We start from the raw sequence: 26,192 nt of genomic DNA on the forward strand, positions 1-26,192 counted from the left end.
GCCCTCCCCTTTCCTAGCCCATCTCTTTGTTTTATTTCCTCATAAGACTCAACACAATTCAGAATGATTTTCTTTCACGTGTTTCCTTGTTTACTCTCTGTCCCCCCACCTAGAACCTGAGCTCTAAGGGGGCAACGACCTTGCTTGACTTGTTTGGCACTCTCACCCTGGCCCCTGGGAGAGAGCCTGGTATAAAGAGGGTGCCCAGTGAACATGACTGAATGCACGAATGAACCCCCAGGACGTTGCTAGGTGCCTTTCTTAGGACACTGGACACCTTCGAACTTGGACAACAGTCATTTGATAACACAAACACAAACAGGAACAATCCTCTTTTAAGAATAGGCAATATAGTCACATGATCTTTAAAAAGTTAAAAACATGAAAAAGTATACAGTGTTCAAAAACAAAAAAAAGTGTACAGTGAAAAATGTCCCTTTCCTCTGAGCACCCCACACCACAAATCAGGTGAGGTCACAGCTGCCATTAGCTTCTTCTACGTCCTGGCAGACTTTCTTCCCATTTTAATTTAAACATTCATTTTAAAATGCTCATATTTTAAACTGATAAGAACAGATACCACACTTGAGTGTTTGGCTTCTTAGCCAAAAGGCCAAGAAGTGATAAAAATGCTCATATTTTAATGTTATAAAAGCAATAAATGGGGCTGATTTCAGTAGTGACTATACCAGAACATTGCATTAGTTTGTTTTATCTTCACCAGAACACCAGGAGACAAGCATTACTCACCCGTTTCACAGAAACGGAAAATGAGGTCCAGAGACATGTGAACGACGCAGCCAAAGTTGCACAGCAGAGGGGGGCAAAGCCGGGGTCAGAACCCATTCTCTTTGGGTCCACAGCCCATACTCGTTTCTAAAGGTCCATTTGGGACACACGGGGAACATAGTCATTAGGGTTTGGGGTTCAGTCTGGGGCTGGAGGCTGGGACCTGAGGTCAGGGGTCAGGCTGGGGTCAGACCCCTAGCCTTCCGTAAGTTCACTGCTGGCAGGCACACAATCGGTGCTGAGCTTATGCTATTGAACAGCGACTAAACAAATGGATGCCCGCACAAATGGGCCAGCAGACAGGTAGCTGGATGGGCTGTGGTCAGGGTTAGCAGCTCACTCAGTGGCTGAGAAAATTCCTCCCCAGCCCCTGCTGCCACTGAGGGAAGCTAATTAGTTCTGAAGGAATCTGACCTTGCCCTTCCTCCTCCCTTCCCCTCATTAGCACTGGCCGTGACATGCTGAGTGAGCGGCCAGGGACAGTTTTCTAGGCATCCGGCCAGCGAGGCTCAGAATTCACAGACTCAGAGCTGGAAGGGCCCTTACAAAGGTGCAATGTCACCACCACCCCCATTTTACAGATGAGGAAACTGAGCCCCAGAGCCTGGTGGCAGGCAGGGCTCCCACTAGGGTCAGCAGGGAGGCCACGCAGAGCAGAAAGGCTGCGGCAGCAGTTTCACTGGGACCAGGCCCAGCGGCCACAGGCCGTCTGGCCCCAATCCCATTCTTTCCCACTCCCATCAGGACCTGCGCCCACCTGTCCAGAGCAGTGAGGGCACACAGCCTGTGCCATGGTCCCCCAACACCCGCTCCCTCCTGCCTGGATCACCCCTCTGATGCAAGGTGAATGGTTTGGGGGCTTGGCCAGGCTGCTCCTGGGGGGAGGTGTGAAGGGCCCTGAGAGGTTGTTCAGCTCCACGCGGTGTCCATCTCCTCTGCGCTGAGCAGAAACCGGGCCTCTTGGCCCAGATCTAGGCTCTGCCACTTGCTACCTGGGTGGCCTGGGCAAGTCACCGCACCTCTCGGAGCCAGTTTCCTTAACTGAGCAGGTGACAAAGCACTGGGAGGCCACAGTGAGGTCACAGCTGCCAGGAGGTTCATGCTGCCCAGGCAGGAGGTGGGACTGGTGACCCCACTCTTCTCCCTGGAAGGGCTCAGACATTCTTCTAGCAAAGGAGAAGCACTGCTCAGGTCAGGGTCCTGAGAGAGGCGGCGACTCTCTGAAGCTCACACAGCAGGGCATTCCAGAACTCTGGGTCAGGGGTGGGGTGGGGGGGCATTACTGCCCCAAACTGCAGAACCTCAGCGACTTAGAAATGGCTGTCACCAGGTCCAATTCCTGCATCCCTAAAACTGTGCCTCAGAGGGCACAAGCCTCTGTTTAAACACTCGGCGGACAGGGAGGTCACTACCCTGAGAGGGGCCTTCTACTCATGAAGAGTCCTCAGCTATGAAGTTGTTCCTTACACTAACTTCTGCCCCCCGAATGCCACCCAGAGAAAATGCTTCCTTTTTCCAACCTGACAGCCCCGCAAGATTCCCAGACACAAAGCACATCCCCACGTGGCAGGGCCAGGGTCAACACCCCACCCCTACCGATGGGCCTCAGGACGCACAAGCAGCAAGAGCAGCGATCGCAGCTGACACTCACTGGGCTCGCACTGTGCACCTAGCCATGCGCCTCCCATGTGCCATCCGGGTGGATTCCCACGACATCCCTATGGAGCACGAACTATTATTATCTGCTTTTCAGCGATGAGAAAACCAAGGTTCACTGAGGTGAAGTCAGCTGCCCAAGGTCACAGAGCCAGAAAGCAGAGCAGCCCACTCACCCCTGACTCCAGAGAGCACCAAACCTTCCGGCTAGCAGAGTCCCAAATGTGAGGCTCATAATCCAGAACTGCAAACGGCCTCAACTTTTATAAATCCTCCCCACCCTTCTCTGCTTCGGTCCTATCTCCACACGGGTTCTGAAGGCCATGGGTTTAGAAAACTCTCAAATGGCAGAGCATGCAGGCCCTTGGGGACAAACTGGCCTGGTGGCTCAGAGAGGGAAACGGTTGCAGAGAGGGCGGTGGGGCACGACCTGGTCTGCTGATCCCCAGCCAGACTTGGAGCGTCCCCCACACCGCTGTTCTGAGACAGCAGGGACATGGCCCAAGAGGCCAGGAGGTGAGAGAGCCTGCCTCTGAGGAAGCTCCCGTGCCCTCCACCCCAGCCTGCAGTGACTCCATGGAAAAGGAATTTGGCAGGAGATTTGAAGAAGATTGAGCTAGCAGTCTGGATGGTTTCTGCCATCCCACATGAACGAAGCTGAGGGGACCCCAGAGCCCCTCACTGCAGGGCACCAGGGGAGACGGTTCCAACCGAAATTCCTCAGACTAGGGAACTGCCACCCCTGGCAATGCCCCAGCCAGTGGGTCCAAGAGCGTGCTCTCTGGTGTCAGAAAGGCAGGAGGTGCCCAAGGGCTGCAGGGGACAGGCACCTCACTGAGCCCTCAACCTGCCTGGTGACAGCCTGCACCTGTGCAAGTCACAGCATCCCCTCTTCTCTGAGCCTCTGCAGGGCTGGGCTGGGGTGCTGGCCCTGGAAAGCTCCAGCCTGGTCAATGGATCAGGAGCTCTGGTGACAGCCCTTCAGGAGAGGAAGGGGTGAGGGCAGGTGCAAGAAGAGCTGCCTGAGGTGGGGAGAGAGCTGGGGAGACCAGTGTCCACCAGGGTTCAGTCCCCAAGTCGGGGGGAGGGGGACAGGGAGCCCTGAGTACTGCCTTAGAACGAGGTCGGAATGGCTGCGGTCACTACTGAGCCCTCACTGCAGCCCAGGTGCTGTGCAACGTACCTTATTCTCATCACCTCTTTCAATCCTCCCAACCATCTCCAGAGATAATACTGTCCTTCCTCCCAGAAATCGGTGCTCAGAGAGACCTGCCCAGGATCATATGTCCTGCAAGTGGCAGGACAGAGATTCAAAACTCAGAGTCTAGCTGCTGAGTCACATTTCTCAACCACTCTGTCTTCCAGACCCTGACTCTGGAGGGAGGGGCACAGACAGAGGCTCTGGGGCTCCTGGACGATGGTCTGCAGAACCCTCTGCTTCCTCGCCTGGTGATCAGTGCACAGCAGCGCCCTCTCTCCCGCACGTTCATCTGCCTGGAACAACTCATGCTGTTCTGGGCTCACGAACTCAGGAGAAGAGCTGACAAACTCATTCATGCTAAGGCAGAAATGACTGCTAGGACATAAAAGACTAGTGGAGTGGAAAGAATGTGTGCTGGGAGTCGGAGACCTGAGTTCGAACTGTGCTCAGGTAGGGACGCGCCCTTCCTCCCACCCCCTCAGCTCAGTAGGCAGCTGCCCATTCTGCCCACCGTCAGGCCTGTCTGGACGAAGGATCCGAAGGAGGGAGGCGGGGCAGGCAGGGGAAGGGAGGCCAGAGCAGAAGGTCGGGACAGGGAGAGAATTCAAGGAAATGTTCCTTCACATGGCTGCCGTCAATGGGAGTATCCAGGCCCGGGAAGGGTGGAGCGGGACAGGGAGCCAGTGGTGGGAATAGAGACTGGCTGGAAGCAGCCCACTCTGGCCACTTGGGAGTCTTGGCAATGGGACAGGTAAACAGGCTGGGTAAACTGCCCCCCTAGTGGGGTCAGGAAGAAACCAATGGATGGCCGCCGCACAACCTCTGGCTCAGCTGGGGGCAGGAAGATGAACTTGGCCTGAGTAATGGTCTGGCTACCTTGCCAGCCCCTGCCCTATATCCTCCCTGCTGAAAGGAGGAAATGACACAGCCTCCGTTCTCCAGAGAGTTCTCCATCCATGCCAAAGTCCTGGTGAGTGCAACCTGACTGAGTCTCGACAGACTGCCAGAGCTCCTCTCTGAAGGAGAATAATTCAGACTAAGGTGGGAAGGGCTGCCAGGACATGAGAAATGCATAGGAACAAGAGCGGGGAGCCCCAGACCTAGCTCCAGCCTTGCCACCAACAAGGCCAGGAGAAGCCACAGTAGGCCTCTCCCTGGATGCCCAGAGGGGAACTGAGACCAGAGAGGGATGCTATAGGCCCTAAGCCACACCCCCCAAATCACAAAGGCACCTGAGTGCTCATCTTACTCACTCTGGCTGGGTCTTCCCTTGCAGCCCAGTTTCCCCTTGGGTGCTGAGCCGGCCTTGGTTCTCCAAGCCTCTGGGAGAGGCAGCCAATTGCCTCACTGACAGAAAGGAAAATCCCACATCCACAGCAACGCAGAGGAGCTGGATGTGACTTCTCTCCTCCACGGATGACTCAGCGCAGCTCTTTATCAGGAAAACTGATTTTGCAACAGCCTTTTAAATGGCCTCTCCGCCCCCAGCCTCTTCCCCCGCCAATCTACCCGCCCCACTAGGCCAGATTCATCCTCGTGCCTTTCTCCTGCCTCCCCAGGACGTGGAGAACCAAGCAGCAAGCCCTCGGGGTGGCATTCAGAGCCCCTGACGTCAGGGCTGCTCAAGAGCTTGCTGGCCGCCCTGCTCCCAGCGCACTCAGCAGTGGCCGGAGGGAGTCCAACGGCCTGTGGCTCCCACACCCGTGCTGCGAGCTCCTACCTCTGCTGTGGGGTTGGCACAGACACCTCCCCTGGAACCCTTTTCTGTCTAAATCCTTTCTGCAGGCCCCGGCCTTCCCACCCAACTCAAAAGCCACCAAATCCTCCAAAGCCTCCCCGGCAGCAGTGAATCTGCGGTATTCAATTACCTCACCACTTGCACATTGTTCGCTTTACTGAGAGTTACCCTTCAGGCTGTGCTCACGGCATGCCAGGCTCTGGCCCCAGTCACAGCAGTCCTCCAGGTCAGTGCCCCTCACCTCTGTGCTAGAGAGGAAGCAGCTCAGAGGGACGAGGTGACCTGCCCAAGGGGGCACAGCTGGTCAGAGGCAGAGCTGGGATTCAAACCCGTGGTGGCCCCGAGGGCAAGTCCAGTGCTTATCCCGTGGGCCAGGCTGCTCCGCAGCAGTCTGGGACTGAATCTAATTTCCCCCAGGAAGCTTGGGGGCAGGGCTCCCCACACCTTCCGTGGTGCTCACAGAATAAGGATGAAGCCGATGAGGATGACGACAGCCAACATGTAAGGAGCACCAGATGCTGCCAAGCTCAGAGTTCAGCATGTATTTTCTCACCGATTCCTCACAGCACCTCATAAGGGAGGCTCCCTTACCTCCACTGGACAGGCGAGGAAAACGAGGTCCGAAGAATCAGTGAACTCACCCAGGCCCCACAGCCAGCAAGGGGCAGGCAGAGTGGAGTTGCAGCTGGGAGTCTGACTGATCCCAAGCCTGGGCACATCCTCCTCAAGAGCTCTGCCCACAAAGCACACTCATTTCCCCACCCAGTGTCCCAGGCCCAGCTTCACTGCCACTTCCTCCAGGAAGCCCTTATCAATCCGTTCAGACTTCTAGATCAATGCTCCTCCCCTGCTCAACCTGGCTCAGGGGCTTCAGAGCAGGAAGACTGGATGGCAGAGACAATAGGTTGGGAAAGCTCACAAACCAAGGCTGGAGGGGAAGGAAGCCAGGCCTGGCCCAACTCCTGGTATATCCCTGCTGACCGTGGGTTGAGATTAGGCAGAGCAGGATGGGTGGGTTGGAGGGAACCTAAGACAAGGGCTCCCAAGTTGGCCGTGGCCTTGGCTGGCAGCCATCTCTATAGGCTGCAAGCACTGCTCACTGCTGGCCTAAACATTAATCTACAACTAGATTTTCAGGGACTTGGAAATGGTGATGCAGAGAGAGAGGCAGGCTCAGCCCTGGGTGCACAGCAAACAGGAAAAGGCTGGTTCGCCGAGAGCCAAATTCAGGCCCAGGATCCGACCTCCAGGTCCACCCCTGCTCAGGCTGCCCCTGCTAAGCCCTCCCCGGCTGCCTCAGCTTCCACGGTCCTAGCCGGGGAGCCTTGGGAACACAGTACTGCCACACCTCCCGTCCAGAGGAAGCCCTTATCCCAGGTGACAAAAAGGGTGGCAAACCAGGGCGGGGTAGTGATGGTTCCCCTAAACTATGCCTCTGCCAGGGGCAGGGCTGGGCCTAGGCCATTTCTGGCTCCCCAGCCCCTGCCCCAGCCTGACACACTCTGGGCCCTCTACAAAGATGTCACTCCTCCCCTCGGCCCTCTGGCAGCCTGGGACGGCGGCTGGTCTCCATCCTCAGCTGAGGCCATCACCCAGCAGGGAGTTCATAGGTGTGGACCAGACACATGGCTGTAGAATGAGCACCCCCGCGGTCCAAATGTACCTGCGTCCAGGGACGTGCGTTCTAGATTCATCTGGATCCCGGGTCCGTCTAGACTCCACAGCAGGGATCTAGTGGGTGGTTCGTGGGGACTGAGGGTGGGGGGACCCAACAAGTCTGTGGGGGAAGAGGGAGATGACCTAAGAGGCAGACTATTCTTACCTGCTGGGAGAATATAGAGCCTAAGGGCAAGATGAATTCGGATGAGGCAATCTGGGAAGTGTTCCTGGAGGCAGTGGCATATGCCCTAGGTCTGGAAAGACGGAGACGTGGAAGTAACTTGAAACACTAAGCCAAAAGAATACACGTGCCCCCATGTTCACTGCAACATTATTTACAATCGCCAAGATATGGAAGCAGCCCAAGGGCCCATCTGTAGATGAACGGATAAAACAACCATGGTACATTTACAGAATGAAATACTACTCAGCAATAAAAAAAGAAAATCTTACTCTCTGTGACAGCACTGACGGATGTGGAGAGCACTGTGCTAAGTGAGACGAGCCAGCCAGAGACAGACAGGTCCTGTATGATGACTCATATGTGGAAACTAATGCACGAACTGAACAAACCACCAAACAGAGACAGACTCACGGACAGAGAGCAGGCAGAAAGCTCCAGGGTGGGGGTGTTGATGGGTGGAGGGAGGGAGAAAAATGGAAAAGAACTCAGGAGCACAGACAACAGTGCGGTGACTGCCGAAGTGGGTGGTGTGGAAGTGGAAGAGTGTATTGGGGGATAATTGGTAGGAAAGATGCAATAAAAAACAAACTATTAGAGAGAGAAAAAGGAAAAAAGGAGAAAGAAAAAAAGAAAGGGAGAGAGAGATGTGAAGGTATTCCAAGTAATGAGACAGCGCAGCAGAGGCTGGGAAGCTCAAGGCAATCCCCCGCCCTGCTCTATTCCCCTACCCACACCCACCATGCCCCAGTTCAAGACCAGGTGGACAGAAAGGCACCCATCAGAGGAACACACCTGCCGGGCTTTCCCGGAGGCTGAAGGTGAACGGGCTGGTCCACGTGTAGCTCCAATGGGCCTCTGACGTCTCCAGGCTCACGCCCAGAGGCTGGGAGCACTGCACTGGCTGCCTTAAGCCTCCAGGCCGGTTACATAACCGCCCCACTCCCCGGGCCACTGATTCAGCGGGGACCCTCCGCCGCCTCCGCCTCCGCCTCCGCAGCCATAGCCATCTGTCTCAACTGCTTCCCTCTTATAGAAGAGCCACCCAGCAGCCAAAAGCGAAGGCCAGCGCCCTGTGGTAAATTCCCCACATTCCTTCCGCACAGAAAAATAAATAACTGGGGGGAAAAAACGCAGGAGGAATGGTAATGACGTCCCAGGCACGCTGGAGTCAGAGCGGACAGCAGGGCGCAGACAGCGGAGGAGGGAGCCCGTCTAGGCTGAGCCTTTACCCTCCTGCTGCGCAAGGAGGGTCTCACGGTGGGGGCGGGGGGGGGGCGGGACACACAGCCCCGCCCCCAACAGCTCTCCCAGCTCCTCCAGGCGGTGCTCACTCTCTGGGGTCTCAGGCTCCCAGGCATTTGCAAGAGAAGGCCTGGGAGCAGGTGGCCTTGGTAGGCAAACTTGTCAGAGGCCAGGTGCACTTCCCTTTTATTACTCAGGTTGCTTCTTATGTTCCTGGCATTTGATTTCAGTATTATCATTATTTTATTATATTGTTTTGTTTTATTTTGCAATCTGTGACCCGAGAGCACTGTTATGCCCATCGTACAGATGAGGGAACTGGGGCTCAGCAAGGTTTTCTGAGCCACCGAAGTTATCTCAACCTCCAGCTGTTTGCAGGCTTTGCTCCCGCTTCTCACTTCCACATTCATTCAGCCGGCCTGCCTGCCTTCCCACCTCCCAGACAGCCAGCCCTCCTTTACCAAACCCAGCTACGGGTGCGGCCTCTTCCCAAGGCATCCTGTGCAGCCTTTAGTAAATCATTCCTCTCTCTGAACCCCAACTTCCTCATCAGTAAAACAAGATGATGTCTGCCCAGCAGAGCCAACAAGACACAGAAACGGTCTCTCCAGTGTACAGCACTGTGCACGACTGAGCACAAACGAGCCTCTGTTTAAGTCTATCAGGCTAGGGCTCTGTCTGCCTCCCTCCCTTCCGAAGCCCTCTCTGGGGCTGGTCTCTCTCTAGTTCAGCCCCATCCGGCACAGCCCAACTACCTCCACCCTCACTCCCTCACCCCCTAGAATGTTCACTGCAAGGGGACCCCAGCATCAGTGTCTAGCCAGTGTGCTGTACTGGCTTGAGACACCAGGGTTTGAATTCCAAGTCTGCCTCTTGCTAGATGTGAGCGCCAGGTCCAAGACTCCTGGGAGGGAAGGTACAGCTGAGGTTGGCCGCCATCGCTGGGTACACAGCCCTTCAGCCAGAAGGGCACTGAGGCCCTGTGCATGCCAGGGGCTGGACCCTGCTGTGCCCTCCATGCCATGTACCAATTCCCAGGCCTGTCTGGCTCTCCTCCAGCTGGAGAAGCCTGTGCTACAGGAGAGGCTGAATCATCCAGCCCCACCTTCCCCTTGTCCCTGCAACTGCAAAAGAAGACTGGGGTCATGAGATTTGGTTCCAGGGTGCATCCTGTCACACATGGGGTGACACATTGGACTAATTCCTGACCCTCTGTGGGCTTCAGTCTGTTCGTGTGTTCTAAGAGAGGACTGGCCTGGACCCTTGATTCCTAGAGGATGATGGCCCCACACCTCTAGTGAAGTGAAAGGGGTTAGGTGATACCCTGATCATCGAAACCTTCATAGTTACGGAAATTGCAGAAGCATATTGGGAAAGGAACATCATAAACACACCAATCCTGTGAAAGGCATATTACTGCTCAGGGCGAGGTAAAAATGGATACGGCAGTAACGAAAGTTAGACAGCCCAAAGAACGTGAGTCAGGGGGTACAGAGACCCATTCATTAAACCCACATTTATTGCACACCAACCTCAGGCCAGGCACTGTTCACAGCCACGAAGAACGGCCTGCATTCCAATAGGAGGGGAGCAAGATGAATGGGCAAGTAACTAGACAAGTAAGTCAGGTGGTAAATGCTACAGAGGAAAAAAAAGGCAGGGACGGGAGATAAATAGAGGAGTGGTGTGCGAAGGTAAATACGATCACCCAAGCAGGCATCACGGAGAAGTCGCATCCAGGTGAAGAAGTGAAGAAGGTGAGGAAGTGAGTGAAGCACGTGCGTGTCCTAGGGAAAGAGACCAGGCAGAGGGAAGAGCTGGCGCTAAGGTCCCGCAGGGGCTGGTGCCGGGGTTTTGAGGAGGGTGCACGCAACGTGGTGGTGGGACACAAACGAGGAAAACCGGTTCTCTCGTGGGCCTCCGCCCTCTGCCCTTTGAGGTCTCAGGGACGCCCTGCATTGCCGTCATTTTTACACACACACACGTGCTCAACTGCTTCTCGATGCTGGCGAGAGCCTGGCCGGCAGCAGCGCAGCTTCCCCTGTACACACACACACACACACACACACACACACACACACACACGTGCTGCTCGCTTCACAGCTGCACTACCTGGAGCAGTGTGCACGTGCAGACCCAGAGACGCCGGAACCCACACACGAATGTGTGCACACTGAGCACCCACAGGTATGCAGATGGAGGCACACGAGTACTCAGGCGGCAGGCTGGCATGGAGGCGTGGCAGCAAGGACACACCGTGTGGGAGGGCACCGGTGCCTCCCTCCAGCCAGACTGCCCTGTCTCCAGGGAAGGGAGTTCCCCGGCAGCCTTTGCCCGGAGGGCACATGTTACCGGAGAATGGTTAAGTGCTCCAAGGTGCAGTTTCAAATTTAGTTCTCCAGCATCTCTGCGCCTCAGTCATGGTTTCTCTTTTCCAGGGGTACGTTAAAATCTGCCACCTGGTGCTCCAGTGTCCCAGGGGTTCCTGTTCCTGTGGAGAATGTCCCCTTTTCTATCATTACTGCAATTAATTGGATGAGCCATGTAAAATGTTTAAGACAGCATGTAAATGTTATAGCTGCTGCCAGCATCCTTGCTCACTGCAGTCATCCCCATCCCTGGCTTCATCCCTTTAGGATGCTCCAGGCAGCTGAAGAGTAGGAGGAAAGGGTGGGCTGAGAGCACAGGCCTGGATTTCAGTCTCCAGCTCACTGGGAGGCCTCCGGCAAGTACTGTTCCTGATCCAGCTCAAATCAGAAACCTGCAGTGCTCCTGAACCCGTCAGGGAGTACGTCCAAAATGCAGATTCCCGGGCTCCATCCCAGACCCAGGACCACAGAATATGCATGTGAACAGCCTCCCTGAAGGCTTTAGAGCACATGATTTTATAAATGTTTTTATAAGCAGATGAACATGTAAGAAATGCATAATGTTAAAAAATACACTTAAGAAAATACAGGGTCTGGCAGAAGTAAGGCCTGCTGGAGTGTGGTTGGTAGGGCAATAATATGGGTGTAAAAATGTATAGTCTTAATTTGAACATTTAACCTAAAATGTCATGTGTTGTGCTTGAGTATGGCATTGTTATGTTACAGAATTACATGCTTATGATTTTGTAATAAAAGGGGCATTATTTGTGCTGGACCCTGTATATTTATATACAGAAATATATATACTGATTATCTACCATCCCTGGAATGTGCACAACATTTTTGACATAGTTCTCCTGGCACTGTCACACCCGTGAGAGACAGAGCAGGGACTGCCACACTGTCCGACAGAGCAGAAAACTGATGCACGAAAGACTCAGGTCTTTGGCTCAGCCTCAGGAGATGTGCTACCCGGGGCCTTGTCACCTCCTCCCATAAGATTCTACTATCCTTTTACTCCAGGTTTACAAAAACCCTGGACACACAAGACCTCTTCAATAACTCAAGGTTCACAGAGGATGGGACGACCTCAGCCGGTTAATGTTCTTCCAGTCTTGAGGGGGTCTCCTCACTGGGCAGGGCAGGGACTTCCCAAGGCCCTAACACTCCATGTGCCACTTGATCTGAAATGGTCCTTCTGTTTGAGCCAACCTGAGTTCAAGTCCCAGCTGGGCCGACCACTGGCAATGGTGACCTTCAGCAAGCCTTGTACATGCTGAGCCTCAGTTTCCTCTACTGTAGAAGAGTCTCCTAAATCCCCACCCTGTCTCAAAGGTGCCAAGTACCCGGCCTCAGGCCTGGCGCGTGCCCGCCTGGGACAACGAAATGCCACTGGCTCGCAGGCTAAGGTGTGAGCCCCTGGAAGGCAGGGATTCTGTCCCAGCCATCGGCGTCCTGACACCTATCGCGTGTGCAGCACGTGCTGGATAAGAACATGCCGATGAATGAAGGAGTGACCTCACCAAAGCAGCTCTCTGCTAGTCCCAGCTTGTCTTGTGTTCCACGGTCCATCTCCCAGTTCGGGGGCCCGAGGCCCTGAGCGGGAACGGTCAAGCCAGAGGGATGGCTTATGGTTCCTGGGAGGTGCCCTACCTGCCAAGGCAGGGATGAAGGGAGGGTCATGTTCCGGGAGCCCTGAACGTAATCCTGTTGACTCAGAGGCATAAATAATGCACTAGCATGTTCTCTTCTCGCCACTCTGTCACGCTAAGAATAGCACCGGCTACCCTTTCAGGGATTCCACGGGCAAGAGAGCAGGACCTCAAGATGGGGACAAGCAGGGAGAGACATCACTGGGCTATGGACTGTCAAGCACCCTCCCTCCAAACTCGTCTTTCCAAACCAGCGAGACAGAGGACCCTGGAGGTCAGAGCTGAAAGGCTCACCCAGGCTCCTGGCCGGGAGCTCTCAAAGCATGAAGGAGAGGCCTGAGAAGCCGAGTCGACCCCCTCCCTCCCCCAGAGCTGCTTTATCCTGCCTCCTCCCTTCTGATTCCCAGTCTAACCAAGTGCAGTCCTCTCACCTGCCCCTCCCCCCCCCTGCTCCCCTGTCGCTCAGTGAATAAATACAGAGTGGGTGCTTCCCCTGTTCTGTGTTTCTTAAGGAAAACTTTGGAGAGGGAAGATTCTATAGCTTTGGATGTTCGTTTTTTCCCTCAGTGTAAAAATGACTGATCTGGAACACTCATATTGTAGCGGACATAGTAATTACCCGGGTGCTCTTGAACTGCACATTCCGATTCAGGAAGTCAGGCTGGGCCTGAGAGTCTGTATTTCTAAGAAGCTTCTGGGTGATGCTGATATCGCCTCCAGGAGCCGTACACTGAGTATAGAAAAACTAGAGTATTTCTCTATAAAACGGCTGGAGAAACCAAGGCCCAGAGAGGAAAGGGGATGTGCCAGGAGCATACGACGGAGCTGGACTCAGAACACAGGCCTCCTGATTTCTGCAAGGGCTTGGTCTTGGGGGCTTTGGGGTTGAATGAAGGTGTCTGAAGTGGAAAAAGGCACCTTCAGCATAAGGCGGCAATTATAAGCAGTGGGAGTTAGTTCAGGGGCAGGTCTTTATTCAGCCGAAAGCTGAACCTCCTGGGTCCACAGGCTCCCACGAGGAATAAAAGGAAATAAAATTCGCCTGAACAGAGGCACTCATCCTGAGTGACTGCAGCCTCCCGCCCAAGAGCACGCCCTCGCCCGCTTGCATTTGAGGACTGATGGACCCAAACCCTCCCGGAAGGCAGGGTGCAACCAGTGGCTATTAAAACATGAAAAATCACGGAGAGGAAGAGATGGCCAAGCACCGTGCAGTCAGTCATCAGTGCAGCGTCTCGGGGAGGGCAAAGGGCCCACAGGCGACTCTATCAGGATGGACATCCAAAGAAAAGAAGGAAAGAAAGGAGGCCAGACCAGCCTCACAAACCAGCAGGCTCCCCCTTCCTAGGACCAGCCTGAAACCCCTTCTCAGGCTCCAGGTCCTGCCTGACGCCCCACTGCCCCTCCCCGGTGCCGCAGCTCCCCTCAGGGTGCTCCAGCCTCCAGCCACGCTGGCCCTTCTCCAAGTGCTCCCACAGGGGCCACACACCTCTCACCTCAGGGTCTAGCACTGCTGCGCTCTCGCTCGGACCCCTTCCTCCCCTCACCCCTCTGGCGTCCCTTTCTGACCATACTTTGCATCCTTCAGGACCGTCTGCAGGCCTAGGGAGCACCTGTCTGCCCTGGGAGGTCACATTCCTGTGCCCCAGCACCCTCAGGTTTGCAATTCCATCATTATTTGTTTTAGCACCAGTCTGCCCTGCCGGATGGTCAGCAGCCCCCAGAGGGCAGGGACCTAGGTCGTCATTTCTCTGCTGTCTCTGCCCCAACACCACAGCTGGGGCTCGATAAATATTTGCTGACTGAATGAAGGAATAAAGGAATAAAAACACGGCTCCCACTACTACCACAAAGCCCTCTCCCCTGTGCTTCCCGGTGACGTCGCTCGCCCCGGAGAAGTTGCACAGGACTGGGGTTTGCCACATTAGCTGGGAGTGTGGCCCTCTGCTCTGCTACCCTCCAGCTGAGTGGCCTTTCGGTCACAAGACCTCCTTGCATGGGGTCTCCTGCACTGTTGGTCAGGTCTACGTGAGAGGTGGCGTCTGAGAAAGCCTCTGAAAGCTGTAAGGAGCTTTAACCAGTAGCATCACTCTGTCCCTGTTTGAGGCTGAGAGAGGGAAAGGGTCTCCACACAGCCAGTATGTGGTCATGCCAGACGCGCCCCCCCCACCCCCGCCCCGGCACGGCTTAAAGCCAACAGCTGAGCTTCAGGCCCACCCAGGCTCAGTGAGGGCACCATCTGCCTGGAGGCTGGGCAGGGGTGGAGAAGGGAGAAGGGAGAAGAGAGGGTGGCTGGGAGCGTTCAGCCTCAGGCCCAGAGCCAGGGTGGGGTGGGTGGGGCCCCCAGCAGGAGCCCTGAGTGAGATCTGGCAGCCGGGCACGGGGGAGCCAACTGGCACCAGCTGGGTGGTAGCATGCTTGCTCCCCATGCGCGTGACATTCTATTTTTTAATCAGCACCCTTCCCATCCCCCAACTCCAAGTGCCCTCCCAAAAGGCCCCTTAATGGAAGTCATGTCTTGGCTGAGACCAGGGCCACCTTGGGGATGGGTAGTAGGGTCCCCAACTCCCACTCCCCATGGTACCCACAAGTACTAAGCAGCCCAGGGGCAGGACAGGAGACCCAGGGACAAGGGCGTCTTCTGCTTGTGACCTTGGGCCTGTCCCTGGACTCTCTGACCTCAGTTTCCCTATCTGTCCAGTGACGGGAGGCACACCAGACTCCATGGGAACTCTCAACAGCTCAGGCTCTTGGGAGCCACTCAAGGCCCACAACTCAAATGACGCCCACTTGCCAGGCCCTGGCAGAACCTCCCAGGGCCGCAATGCTTCCAGGGCACACTTGATCCTCCCGACCTATTCCCGGGGAGGGGGGAAGGGGAAGAAAAGAGGCTGAGCTGGCTCGAGGGCCAACCTCAGAACCCCAGCCCCAGCACTCAGAGGCTTCTCCTCCAAGGACCCGAGGGTCAGGCAGGACGAGGATCCCGGAGGAGTGCTGTGTGTTCTTAAGCAGGTGCTTGGCCCCTCTGAGCCTCTGGCACTCTGTCTAAAGCAGGAGGAGCTATGTTGTGCAGTAGTAGCATACTGGCTTTGGGCCAGACTGCCTGGGTTTCAATCTGGCCACTTACCAGCTGTGCGACCTTGGGAAGCTCACTTGACCTCTCTGTGCCTCAGTTTCCCATCTATAAAATGCTAATAATAACAGTAGTAGTTGACATGTAAAGAAAGTTGAACCCGGTCCCGGCTGGTGTAGCTCAGTGGATTGAGCACGGGCCTGTGAGGCAAAGGATGGCTGGTTCGATTCCCAGTCAGGGCACATGGCTGGGTTGCAGGCCAGGTCCCCAGTAGGGGACGCATGAGAGGCAACCACACATTGATGTTTCTTTCCCACTCTTTCTCCTTCCCTTCCCCTCTCTCTAAAAATAAATTTAAAAAATATTTTTTAAAAAAGTTGAATCCCCCTGGCACATGGTACTTAACCACAAACATTAACTATTTTCCCAGAAAACCAGCTCTTATCTTTTGAACTCTCTTAGCCTCCAAGAGACTTCTCCCAGAGGGTAAATGCCAGTCTCCGGGGAGCCCACTCTCCGGTCTGTGGGGGTCATCAGTCCTGCCCCCTGTGGCGAGAGCCCCTCCTGCTGGCTCCATGTTTTTGGAGTCTGTCGAGCTCTTCACCCCCACAAGCTCCACATCCTTCTTAGTCCATTTCACAGCCGCTCGGAACAGAGGTCTGAGTCCCAGAGGAAGCAAATAATTTGTCCGAGACCACCAACCAGTTAGCTAAGACTTGAAGTTCAAGTGTTGAAGTTCAAGTGCCTATTCCTGGAGCACAGGCCAGGCCCTTTTCCACTGTGCTGTGCCCATCCTCCCGCCCTCAAAACCTGTCCCTGGCCCAGCGTCAGAAAGTAACTTATCCTGAGACCTGAGCCTGGAGTGAATGAGCGTCTATCTCCTCAAGGGCTTGCTGTTTTAAAAGAGATCAGAACACGATAATACTATTTAATGAGTAACAGGTTTTTTTTTTTTTTAGCATATAATAATATCTCATTTAATTTTCAGAACAAGAGTACGGGGTAAGGCCTATTATTGTTTCTGTCTTATAGATGAGAAAACAGAAGCCTAGAGAGGTTATATAACATGCTCAAGATCTCCCAGATAGCCAGGACTAGAGCCCAGGGCTCCAGCCACGGAATCTGTGTATTAGCCGCGCAGGAGTAGGTTGGACGTGGTCCGTCTGCAGTGGCCCGGGAGGCGGGGCAGGGTAGCGTAGGGTCACACAGTACTATACAATACTGCCTCACCAAATGGAAAAGATGAAGCTAGGATGGTGGAATTTCAAGCCGTGGCCAGTTGGTAAAGATTTCATGCTGGAGAGAGACGGCTTTTGTAAGCCTCTGGCATCACAGGGCTGGGAGGCTGTCCCCACAGCGGCTCTTCTTCTGGCCACACTGGGTGGCAGTTGAGCCCCAGGGTCCAGGCACAGTTCAAAAAGACCTCTGAGCTCACATACACACTGGACTAGCTGGCCAGCCATCTGACCTGGTCACGGGCCCCACGGTCCTTTGGGTCTGCTGTCTGCAGCACTAAGGGATGAAGGCATCACAACTGCAGCCAATGCCCCGCACGCCACAGCCCCAGCTTCTAGTTTAGACCTTTACCACCCTCTGAAACACCTTCCTCCCAACCAAACCCCTCCCATTCTGGTCATACCTCCTCCACGAGCCTGCCGTGACCACACCTTCAAATACCACTCAGGCCTCTGCTCCAGTGTCACCTCCACAGAGAGCCCTTCCCCAGTCGCCACACAGCATGGCCCCCTCTCCATCTCAGCAGCACAACGTACTGCTTTTTGTGCCACTTTATCTATCTGAAATTACCTTGCTGATTTCTTTGCTTCCCTTTTTCTTGACTATCCCCTCGATCAAAATGCAACTCCTTGAGAGCAGGGACCTGACTATACCCCAATGCCTAAAGACCCTCCCCACCTCGTTGCTAGCCAGGGACCCACTGAGGTCCATAGAGAGCAAGGGATTCAGCCAAGGTCATATAGCGGGCAAGTGGCAGAGGTTGGCCAAGCACCTGGGTCTCTGCATTGCAGCCTGTCCCCATCCCCATCCCCGCTGACCCTCTGCTGGCTTATCATGTTCCCTGCGGCCACACTACAGTGGGGGCCAGAGTCCCTACTGTGGAAGTGGGGGCAGTCTTCCACAACAGCACCCCTCCACTTTCCCAGGGGCCCACAGCGCCCCAGTCTGGACAGTCCTGCCTGCTTCCCCCTCGGTCCCTCCCTTCCTGGCATCGGCAGCTCCGATGAGCTCACGTCTGGAGCCTGGGAGCTACTCTGAAGGGACAGGTGCCTCCCAGGCCAGGCCCCTAGGCCTGGAGGTGTGTTCGGCCTCGTGGGCTGACAGTGCTTGCAGGTGGAAGGAGGGGGCTGACCCCTGCCAAGCCCACTTCCCAGAGCTGTGAGGTGGGCTCAGGAGGACACATGGCAGCCATGGAGCTGGTACAAATGGGGGTGGGGGTGAAGAGGAGATGGGGAGAAGGCTCCTCTGCTATATGCGCCCTCTCCCACTTCGGGAGAAACAGCTGTCCCAAGGAAAGACAGCTCTGCTCACTTCCACTCACAGAATCACCCTGTGCAAATCTCCTCTCCTCTCCTGCCTCAGTCCCCCCAGCTCTGAAGTCGGGGCTTTAGGTACAATACTCACTGAGGGGCTAAGGATCAGTTGGGAACCAGGCCCCGACTGCCACTGGTCTTTTCCTTTTTCTTTTTTTATCCTTAGGGAAAAACAAGCTAACAAGGAGGGCGGAGTTAAAGGCCTGTATTAACTATGTAAATGCTGATTCCAACCACAGCTGCATAGAGGTACTAGTCTGGGAGGTGGGGGGAAGTTGGCAGCAGGCCCATGGCCTGCAAAGAGCGGCGAGGGGGCCAGGGTGGCAGAGCAGCAAACACTGTGCTTTGGGGAAGTTCTCTGAGTATCACACTGATCCTTGGGCAGCCCCCTCATTGCACTATGGGAAAACCGAGGACCAGAGGAGGAAACGACCCAAGATCTCACACGAAGACTAGAGCCAGGGGACCACCTGCAAGAGCAGGGCATTTTCAGCTCCCCAGAGGAGTCCCATTCCACTGCCCGAGGTGTATGGCAAGTAGTGAGGAGAGAAAGTCATGGGTTTGTGGCTCTGCTCCAACACAAGATGGGGACCAGGCCTGGGGTTGGTGGCAGGCAGGCTGGCACCAGCAGGTCGGGTCCCTTACTCTGGCATACCCCAGTCCCTCTGATCAGCATCCCTTCTCATTCTCTACCTTGCGACACGACCGGTGGACACCCACGGTGGACACGCACGGACCACTCCTACACCTACCACGAGCACTGCTGTCTCCTATGCAGCTGACCCCTGTGCGGACCCCTTTCCCATCCCTCTCACTGGGAGCCAGAGAGGGAAAGGGGCCTTGCTCCAAGATCACCCAGCAAGTTGGTTTATTCCAGGGCCACCCACCACTCTGGATAGGGTGGGGAGTGGGGCAGGTGCTGCTTCCCTGCTTGCTCTCCTTCCTTGTAGGCAACCGTGTTGGAACACGGCGTGGGGCGGGGAGGTCTTGATGGAACCCTGAATGGGGCCCCTGATTTCACTGTGTGGTGGTTAGAGAGGAGCCCCACCCTCCACTCATGTTACCTCCGTGCTCACCTGGCAAATGGGAACGAGTAGCAATGTGAGAATTAGATGTGAAGCTCTTAGGACAGTTCCCCTTCTCCCCTAGAAGCTCAGGAAAGGCTTCGATTTCCTCAGGCAGGCCAGCAGTGGTCCCCGCGATAGGAAGGTTCCACGTCCTGCGTGACTCGCCTGCACAGCCTCAACCCCGCGCTGCTCGCCCCGCCCGCGGGAAGGGGGGCCATGGGCCCAGCACATGCCGTCCCGCTGCCCCACAGGCGCCCATGTTGGTCAACCCCGGGCAGAGTCCAACTCGCCGTTTTCCTGAGCCCAGCTGACCCGATCTTTCCCAGAGCGGACCGCGGGGCGCAGACCTCCGGCTGCTGCCCACCCCTGAGCCCGGGGCTGCCCCAGTCCCGAATTGGCTTGCGGGTTGGGGCTCTGGAGCGCCCACGCAGCCCTGTGGAGTAGCTTCCCGTCATGGGGAGACCTCCCGCTCCTAAGCTGCTCCTGACCCTCGAGATTTCCCCGGCCCGCCCCCCACCTCACCGTACAGATGAGGAAACTGAGGCCCACAGTATAGAAGCAACTTGGCCAAGGTCTCCCTGCATGGGGGGGGGGGGACTGGAGCCAAGAGGTGCCACCTCCAACCAGGCAGTGCCGGGAACAGCACAGGTGGGAAGGGGCGAGGTGCAGTCGGCGCCAGCACCCCAGCCGGCCAGCGCCCCTCACTCACCTCCAGCCTCCGCGCGTGGTCCCCGAGCTCACCAGCGCCGCCACCTCTGCGCACCTGGCCGCGTCTGTCAGGGCGCCCCGCCCCGAGACCCCCGCCACTCCCGCCCCACCGCAGCCACCTCCACCGGCTAGCGGGTTGCTCCGGGACCGGGAGCCGGGAGGGCTGGGTGGGTGACTGCGGGCTGCTCCTCCGGGCCCTAGCGCCGCCCCTCCCGCCCGCCCCGCCCAGCCCCGCCCAGCCCCGCCCTCGGAGGTGCGACTCCCCACCGCCGCCCCGCCCCCCACGGGTTCGGCCTCCGGTCTCCCGGAGGGTCCCCTCTTCCCCCTTCTTCCTCCCTCTCTCCTCCCCCTTTGCCTCATCCTCTGCTGCCTGGTTGTCTGCCTCTCTGTTTCTTGCTCATTTTTACATCCCCCAGGTCGTTCCCTAAACGCTTTTTCTTCTATTCCACGCAGTTTCATGTCTCCCCATCTACCTCATCTCCACCACTTTTCTCTATCCTTGTCCCCCGCCTCGTCCCCCGCCGTTTAAATCTGTCTTCGTGAGTCTTTCCCCATAACTGGCACCGCCTCCCATTTCTCTAGCCCCAGGGGCAGTACCCTCTCTGGCCCCAGTAACTAGAATAACTGTGGGCCTTAGGCAGATGGAGAATTTAGGCGGTTGGAGACAAAGCTAGGTTGTCACCTCCCAGCAGCCTGGGGCCATGCCCTGACTTAACTGGTGGGCCAGCAACACCACAGGCAGTGATGCTGGGTGTCTCCTGGCCTGCAGTTCCCCACCTTTTCATTGAACTAAACCCCATTCAGACTGAGCTCAGCAGAGCCCCATGCCTGCAGGCAGTGAGCATCAGAATCACCCTGCATGCTGTTCAAAGTTGAGGTTCCCACTTTCTGGTACCCCCTCCCAGTGTAGAGGAGACTTGGTGGGCTTGAAAACAGGACGAATAACAAGCACCCTTCACACTCCCAACAATTTTGAAACAAAACTACACTTGGAAAAAATGCTGGCCTGGGTTTTCACCAAAGTTTCCCTGAGTTCCAAGTACCCCACCCTTCCAACCAGGGTGGTTCCACTTTCATCTGTCTTGTATGCCAAGGTTCTTTCTGTGTTTAGATTTCTGCTAAAGGAAGTCAGAGATGTGCTGATGTGAACCCAGACCTAGAGCTGCAGGTGGAGGGCTTTGGGGACACCCCCTGCCTCCAGTGGGCAGGCTCAGAATGCAGGACATTAGGGGACAGAGGGGACAAACCCTCCCTGACTGCTCTGCCTCATGGGTCACAGAGAACCCTTTGGCACTGTGGATGCTCATGTACGGAGGCTGCCCCTGGTGGGGGTGGGAGGCACAGAGAGGGTCCTGGGGATTGGCATCAGGGTGGGTATTGCCTGCCCTGTGAGTGAATGTGCTCAAAAAATGGCTGCAGGCCAGCCTATGGCAAACCAGGAAACGAACTGTGTGGGTGAGAGAGAGAGAAGAGAGAAAGGCCAGGATTACTGTGTGGGTGGGTATGAAAGAGAAAGAGATGGGAAAAGGAAGCAGGACAGAAAGTGGTTCAGTCTGAACGTAGGTGTGTCGCAGTGGGCGTGCAAGAGGGGATATGCCTGTAAAAGAAAGTGTGTGTATATGCAAGAGAGATTTCAAAGTGTAGGTATGTGAGCAGGAGAAAAGGGAGTGAAGAGCATGCTTTTAACCTGTGTCTAAGGGAGGGAGTCTGTGTGCTGGCATGTTCCGGCGGGACTACAGCTGTGTATGCAAATCTGATTAGGCAGGTGTGGGTCAGGGCGCTCTGTGGGAGGGTGTGTGTGGATGCACACCCATGCACAATGTCTGGGTGTCTGAGGGCATGCACATATGTGCAGGTGTGAGTGTACACATGAGTTTGCATAACAACATGGTGTGCATGCACCATATGTGTTTTCATGCATGTTTATGAGGGTGTCAGTGTACATGTGTGAGTACATGTGAGGTGTACATGAACCTGTGATCCCTGTTCCTAAACCATCACCCTCCTATTATGGTCACCACAGTGGGGGTGTGGGGAGAGGTGTGGGTGGTGCCCTGGCTTCTCTGACTGCCTTTTCTCCCACAGGGCTGAGGGTCAGGGGCATGTCCTTGGCCCAATGACCACTGTCAGCCTTCATCATGGGCACAGATTCCTCAGCCTCAGCTAGACAGGCATGGCCAAGGGAGGGCTCAGCTGACAACCCAGATCCACACCCTTGTTCCCACCCCGGAGGTTCCTGCAGTGTCTTCCAGATACCCCAAGCCCCCAGTAACAAGTGGCCTGCTGGGGAAGGAAGGTAGCTTTTCCACAACCACGAGGGGAGGAGGAGCTAAGTGTCCCTGAGCATCTCCAAGGGGGAGGGAAGATGGTTTGGCAGAAGCCCCCAGCATCCCCCAGAGCCTGAACAACCTTTTCCCAGCCCCAGGTGGGTGGAAGAACACAGCCTGCTGCCTCGTCTCCATGGAGACAAGGCAGCACAGAGGGCGGTGGAAAGCATGGCCAGACCTCCGAGCTCCTCTACCCACAGGCCTGAGACTTAGGACAAGGGACTTAAACTCAGTTTGCCTTAGTTTCCTCATCTGTGAAACAGAGATAAGAAAAGTATGAAATGAAGTAACCCATGCAAAGCATTTAGCACCAGGGTCTGGCAGCTGAGCTGGGAGGCAGAGGTCCTGGGTTCTAGCTCTAGCCTTGCCGCCAATATACTATTGACCTTGGACTAATTACTTCTCATATCTGGGCTTCAGAGTCGCCACAAGATGATCTACGCAGTCATCTCAATGAGCCCTTCCAGTATGGCCCACTGAGACTTCGCTGAGAGGACAGCTGTAGCGTGGGGCTCTCTTGGTGAGCTGTGGACTTAGTAGTGCTGCCTGAGGCCTGACTGTGAGCCCCACCGGACACCTTCCTCCCCACATATATTCTCCCAAGTCGGCAGCCGCTGATGGCAGAGAACTTGAGCTGCGCCCACCTCATCTCTCTCTATTGCCTGACCATTCGGCCTGCCAAGGACCGAATTCTGCTCTGCTCCGCTGGTACTCAGGCCTTAGAGAAATGGCCCTGGTACCCACCCACCCCAAGTGGTGGGTGTCCAAGGCAGAAGATGTCATGGCCCATACTTAAAGCTGTCAGGGAGCACTGAAGGGAGGCAGTTATAATGTGGAAGGCTGGGTGTAATTGTCTGAAGATGCTTATAATCCCCTGGCAGTAATGGAAGGAAGCTTTAAAAGGAAGCCCTAATCCGCTAATAACCTGGCAGCTCCTCAGGCCTCTTCCCTCCGGTCTCTGGGCAGAAAGAAGGTGTCCTGGCCACTCTCTCTCCCAGGGAGGAGAGGGCCAGTGCGGGCTCTGACCCTAGAGCACCCGATTTCTACTCTCCCGAGAGACCCAGCTTCCTTCCTGCTTCTACCTCCTGAGATCACTTCTGTCTCCTCTGTCCCTGGAGATGCTCAGGCCAGAACTGGATAACCGTCTGGCCGCATGTTCACGAGAGGAATGAACCAGGCTGTGTGGCAAGAAGAATGTGATCATCGTCTCAGCTCCCACTCTGACTGTGACCTTGTACCAGGGACTTCGATCTCTGAGCCTCAGCTGTGTCATCTGTTCAAGGGGGGAATCCCTGCCTTGAGAGGCGGCAGTAAGACCAATGAGAACATGATACTATGAAGTGACCTGGCTCCACGTAGTCCGTTCTTCTTCCTCCACCATGTCTCTTCCACACCAGGTGCTGGCAGACACTTTCCCCTTGTAAACCCAGAATAAAGTGGTGGCTAGGGCCAAAGCCCCTTATTTCAAAAAAGCTGTGACTGAATCATGGCTTAGCAGCTTGCTAGCCCTGAGTCTCGGACAACTCACTCCCATTCTCTGATCCTCAGTCTCCTCATCTGTGTGAAGGAGATACTGACAGCATGTCCCTAAGGGGGTCGTGATGAGTGTAAATGAAATGACCTGTGTAAAGCTCTTAGCACAGAGGGCTTGGCAAATACAGGCTTAGCAAATAATTGCTATTGTATTCCTGAGCTGATGATGAGCATTTTAATGATTGTCAACATCTTCACATGCTTTTCTAGATTACTCTAAAATTTCCAAAACATTGCCACGTCTAAGATCACTGCAACCTCACAACAGCTTTGTGGAGTCGATAGGGCCCATGTGTTTATTTTATTTTGACAGATGAAACTAAAGCTCACCAAGGAGAAGGGGTTTGCTGGGATTTGGCTAGCTGATATCAGTTATAGAACCAGCTACCCATGTCTTCCGGCTCCCAGCCGTGGACTATGAGAGGGAAGGAGGCAAGCCCTGGCTTTCAGGCTCTAGGGAAACTGAATTCGGGATGACTCTGGTGCGAGGGCCCTCCTCCTTGCTGCCTCAGGTTCACTGAAGGCCCCTCCTTGCTTTTGCCCAGCTCCCTGTCTGACCCGAGTGTGGAGGTGGTGGGGGTGGCCATGGGGGTGGCCATGGGGGGAGATCAGAGGCTGGAGAGAATTATTTCAGAAAAAAAGAGTGGGCAGGATGGCTGGTGAGATGCCAGCCAGGGCGTCAGCAACGCCTGCAGAGAAATGAAGTGTTCCTTCAGCATCTGACGCACGAGCCCTCCCAGGTCTGCGCACGCACGGCCTGGCTCACATCCTCCCCATCTGGACCCACTTCAGGGTTTCCAGGGCCAGGCGGTGGAGGTGATTCAGTGTGATGTCCCTGACCCCCTGCTCCACTGACTCCTGCCACCTATTATCACCCTCCCTTCTTTTCTCCCTCCCTTCAGGGCCACTCCCACAGAGCTCTCCCCTACCCGTGGGGGTCGGGTCCTCACTGCAGCCCAGGGGTCCTGCCTCTGTCATCTCTAACAGATGGAAAACTGAGGCCTGGGTGAGGAACGTGGGTCTAGCTCTATCACCAACAGGCCGAGTGACCTGGTCCTTAACTTCCTCACTCTTGGTCTCTGTTTCCCACCTGAGAAATTCGGCAGAGTAGATCAGTCCGCAGTCTCCACTCCTAAGCTCCATGAGGGCAGCAGCCAGGTGTGTGTTGCCCAGTACCGTGTGCCCAGCACCCTCAAGTAGCTGGCACTCAGTACGTTCCATGAGGCAGCCCCGCCCCATCAGCTGTTCACACCCCACCGTCGTTTGTTAGCACCAGTGATAAAAGGGCAGACAAAAGCGAGAGGTGGACTTGTCTCCAACCAAGCAGGATAGCACGGCTTTCTCTCCCGGCCTTTTCACATGCCCTCTTCAGTGGACAGACTGACGGGCTTAGATGTGGGGCAGCTGGAACTGCACGTAGCTCACAGCCTCCCTGTGTGTCCAGGGCTGTCAGTCTGGACATGCCCGTGGGACTGTGATGGACTGTTACGCATCATGGGAAAATATGGTCAGGAGCCCCTGAGTTAAGGACCTGTGGGGTCCCCTGTGATCCTGGCGGTCCAGAAGAAAAGGGACATGAGCTTACCTGGTTTCTGAGGAATCCTGGGCCCGGAGCTGGGGCTGGGGCTGGGGCTGGCTGTTATCACCTGCCGGGCCTTCACCAAATCCCAGTCCTGGACGGCCCTGTCGGCACGCTGGGGGCCCCTCCGTGCCTCCTTGGGGCAGCTGGGTGGCTGGATGCCCAGGGCTTTGGGCAACTCTGGTGCTCCTTTCGTGGCTCTGAAGGCAGAGCTGTCCCCACTCCCGCTGGCTGTCTTGTCCTCCTCCATGTCCATGAGCCCTGCCTCTCCCTGTAGGCCCTCCTCACCACCGCTCTCCTCGGCTTCCAAGGCCAGACACCTGTAGCTCCCATCGGGGATCCGGAAGGTGCAGGGAGTAGGCCTGCCTTCGCTGGGCCCCAGGGGTGGGGGTGGGAGGTGGGGGCCCAGCATGGTGCTGCCTCGGCTCAGGGGCGCAGAGAAGCTGGCGCCCAGGCTGGGGCTGGGGTGCCCGCCTGCGCCCTGGTCTCGTCTTCTCTCCAGGTCTCCTCTGGCTCTCTGCAGCTTGACTTCCTTGGGCGACTCACAGAGCTGGGTGATGGCCAGCGGCGGGCCTCCCGGGGCTGAGTGGTCCCCTAAGCCCTCCTTCTTAACCTGTCTCTGGTCAGTGAGGTCCCCGCTTCAAGACAATCTATCTGCACAGAGAGAAGAGAAGCAGCACGTGAGACAGCTCACTGGTCGTTTGGGGCTGAATTTCTGAGGCCTATCTGTTCACCTGAGGGCCGCCCCTCGACCTGGCTGGGCCTTGGGGTCCAGGTCCCATGCACATTCACGGGAAAGTCTCCAGCTTCAGCCACTCAGTGTCTCCGGGTTTTGCCATATCCTTATGCCATTTGATACTTTGTTT

At 55.8% G+C, this 26,192-nt stretch overlaps 1 protein-coding gene and 1 pseudogene across 7 annotated transcripts in view; both read right to left on the reverse strand.

The window, feature by feature from the left end:
• SYNPO (synaptopodin) overlaps positions 1 to 25,961 on the reverse strand; it is a 36,159-nt gene extending 10,198 nt beyond the window's left edge. The window contains exon 1 of one of the 7 annotated variants that reach the window (XR_008391758.1): positions 19,889 to 20,049. Coding sequence is in view for 1 of the 7 variants with exons in the window: in XM_037161869.2 (XP_037017764.2) it covers positions 25,333 to 25,738 (406 nt within the window). In the remaining 6 variants the exon portion in view is untranslated. Of the gene's footprint in view, positions 1 to 4,899; positions 4,984 to 5,828; positions 5,851 to 6,025; positions 6,048 to 8,019; positions 8,129 to 19,188; positions 19,324 to 19,888; positions 20,050 to 25,332 lie in introns of those variants that run through there. The other 6 variants (XM_037161869.2, XM_053665910.1, XM_037161871.2 and 3 more) reach the window with 6 other exon arrangements.
• Positions 509 to 625, reverse strand: LOC119061413 (uncharacterized; annotated as a pseudogene).
• Positions 25,962 to 26,192: the final 231 nt, after the last annotated feature.

The sequence above is a fragment of the Artibeus jamaicensis genome, unplaced genomic scaffold (genome assembly GCF_021234435.1).
Source record: "Artibeus jamaicensis isolate MK-2021 breed Jamaican fruit bat unplaced genomic scaffold, CSHL_Jam_final contig_432, whole genome shotgun sequence".
In the NCBI taxonomy this organism is placed as follows: Eukaryota; Metazoa; Chordata; class Mammalia; order Chiroptera; family Phyllostomidae; genus Artibeus; species Artibeus jamaicensis.